Raw genomic sequence first — 2788 nt, 5'->3', positions numbered from 1 at the left:
TAGCCCGTTTTTGCTGCCCTTTGAGGCGAACAGCAGTTCTGGTGGGAGGGATTCCTTTTGGGGAAATGGAAAAGGCAGAAAGGGCTCCCCCCCCCCTTGGCCCATAGCACCAGGGCTCCTATTCAAATCGTAGGTCCAGAGGATTTCAGCCGTGTTAGTCTGTTGCTGCAAAATAGTCAAAAGCCCAGTAGCCCCTTTAAGACCAACAAGCTTGATTGTAGCATAAGCTTTCGATGGTGGGAAAGCGGGGGGGGGGGTCGTGACTTGTGCAACTGATTTGCATTCACATGGCACTTTCTGCAGGCTCTCCCCACTCCCCTGACCACCTATATATCTCTGGCCAGTTTCTTCATACCCTCCGGGCACCTGTCGAAGAGAGCTGTGTTTCTCGAAAGCTTATGCTACAATAAAGTTTATTCGTCTTAAGAAGAAGAAGAGATTGTATTTATACCCCACCCTTCACTACCGAAAGGTGTCTCAGAGCGGCTGACAAACTCCTTTCCCTTCCCCTCCCCACAACAGGCACCCTGTGACGTAGGTGGGGCTGAGAGAGCTCTTGACAGAAACTGCTCTTTTTCAAGAACAGCCCTTATCAGAACTATGCCTTGCCCAAGGTCATCCAGCCAGGTGCAAGTGGAGGAGTGGGGAATCAAACCCGGTTCTCCCAGATTAGAGTCCGCGCACTTCACCACTACACCAAACTGGCTCTCTTAAAGGGGCTACTGGGCTTTTTACAATTATCCAAATCATGACTGCTTTGCCAAGGTAAGAATTCATTTTTGGAGATCAGGTCCCCAATATATAGGGTATATATATAGCACCGGGTTGGAAATACCTGGAGATGTTAAGGGTGGAGCCTAGGGGTTTGGGACCTCAGTGGGATATAATCCCATAGGGTTCACCTTCTAAAGCAACCATTATCTCCAGGGGCACTGATTTCTGTAACGTGGAGACCCATTCAAATTCCGGGAGATCTCTCCAGCCAGCACCTGTAGACTGGCAACCCTACCAATGTAATAGGTAGTTTGGACATGACAAACGCTGTGACTCCTGGACTAGGCTTGCCAATCTCCAGGTGTGGTCTGGAGTTCTCCTGGAATTAAAACCGATCTCCAAGCCACAGCGATTAGAGACCCCTGGGGTGCAGGCAGGGGAAAAGAGGTGCAGGAGCTCATTAGCATAACTCATTAGCTTAACTTATTTGCATATGCCACACCCCCTGACATCACCGGAAGTGTGTCAGAAGGCAACACCCACCGCTCAGGCTCCACTGGACTGTTTTGGATTGCTAGCTATTGGGGGGGGGGATGTGAAGATCTGTCCTCAGAGGAGGGAGCGCTTGAACCTGAATAAAACTTGGTCTTAAAGGTGCCACTGGACTGTTTGGGTGGTGGGGGGGGGGGGCTCTGCAACTTACCTGGCTGCTTCTTGCTCTGACTGAGGGTTGCTGGGAGCAGGGGGTGGGGCTTGTTGCATGTGCCCGCCCCCTGGGCTCTTTACTGCCGGAGCTCCGCTCCTGTGCACTCCTGCAGGAAATGACCCCTGGCTGTAGGGCATCCCACCCCTGTGAGCTCCTCCCCTTCAAGCGCCATCCCAAGATCTCCAGCTCAGAGCTGACAACCCTATCCTGTACCCGTCCCGTATCGGTGACGTCTCTCCTCCCTTTCACCGTCCTCTGTCTTCCAGTTTGCAAAGCTGTCCGCTGGCAAAGAAGAGGAAGCTTCAAGACGCGGAGGCCGAACACCTGGCGTCCAAGAGGAAATCCCACCCCCTGAAACTAGCCCTCGATGAAGGCTACAGCGTGGACAGCGACGGGAGCGAGGAGGCGGAGGCGAAAGAAGAGTCGGGGACGGACGATTCGGAGTGCACCTTGGAAGAGGAAGAGGCCGAGGCGGCAGAGCAGGAGGGAAGCTGTGGCAGCCCTCCGCAGGCAGAAGGTGTTTTATTTCATTCCCGGTAGCAAATATTTATTTTATAGATGGAAACGAGGCAGTGAGCGTTACCCATCTAGAATTGGGGCACCTTTGGATAACATATTGACAGGTCCTCTGGGTTATGTCCAACAGAAGAACGGGAAAGGAGCTTTTCTTTAACAAGACGGACGATCCTGAGCATAACTGGTGGTCAGGAAGAGCCCGGTGCTCTCGTATGGTTGCCAACCTCCAGGTGCTGGCTGGAGATCTCCTGGGATTACAACCGATCTCCAGGTGACAGAGATCAGTTCCCCTGGATAGAATGGCCACTTCGGAAGGGGACTCTATGGTGTTGTATTCCGTTGGATTCTCTCCCCTCTCCAAACCCTGCCCTCCTCAAGCTCCACCCCCAAAGTCTCCACGTATTTCCCAACCTGGAGCTGGCAACCCTACCTATATGCTTGCCACAGTGGGAAAAATAGCTGCTCCCCGGGGTCATTTTCGGTCAGAAAAACAATTCCAGGGGAAAGCATAGCACCCCAAGCTGTGGACATGATCCAAACAGGACCTCACATAAGTGGAGGGGTTTAGCTAGAGAGCTAGAGAGAGATAGCGAGAGAGAGGTGGATGATAGAAGATAGATGATAGATAGATGGATAGATAGATGATAGATGGATAGATGGATGATAGATTGATGGATGATAGATGATAGATACATGACAGGCAGGCAGGAGAGGTGGATGATAGAAGATAGATGATAGCTAGATGGATAGATAGATGATAGATGGTAGAAAAATAGATATATGACAGATGATAGATACATGACAGACAGACAGGCAAACAGGCAGACAGATAGATGATAGATGGATGATAGA

General features: G+C 51.2%; 1 protein-coding gene across 1 annotated transcript in view; it reads left to right on the top strand.

Annotated features, from left to right (window-relative positions):
• The window catches only part of LOC107107007 (myelin transcription factor 1-like), a gene marked incomplete at both ends in the record, with an annotated part of 12160 nt that overhangs the window by 5698 nt on the left and 3674 nt on the right, over positions 1–2788 (top strand). The window contains one exon of the mRNA XM_015407219.1: positions 1687–1937. Within this exon, the coding sequence (XP_015262705.1) occupies positions 1687–1937 (251 nt within the window). The remainder of the gene's footprint in view (positions 1–1686; positions 1938–2788) is intronic.

The sequence above is a fragment of the Gekko japonicus genome, unplaced genomic scaffold (assembly GCF_001447785.1).
Source record: "Gekko japonicus isolate JY-2015 unplaced genomic scaffold, Gekko_japonicus_V1.1 scaffold7096, whole genome shotgun sequence".
Lineage (NCBI taxonomy): Eukaryota > Metazoa > Chordata > Lepidosauria > Squamata > Gekkonidae > Gekko > Gekko japonicus.
Note: the sequence above shows the minus strand (reverse complement) of the source record. Positions and strands in the feature narration are given on the sequence as shown.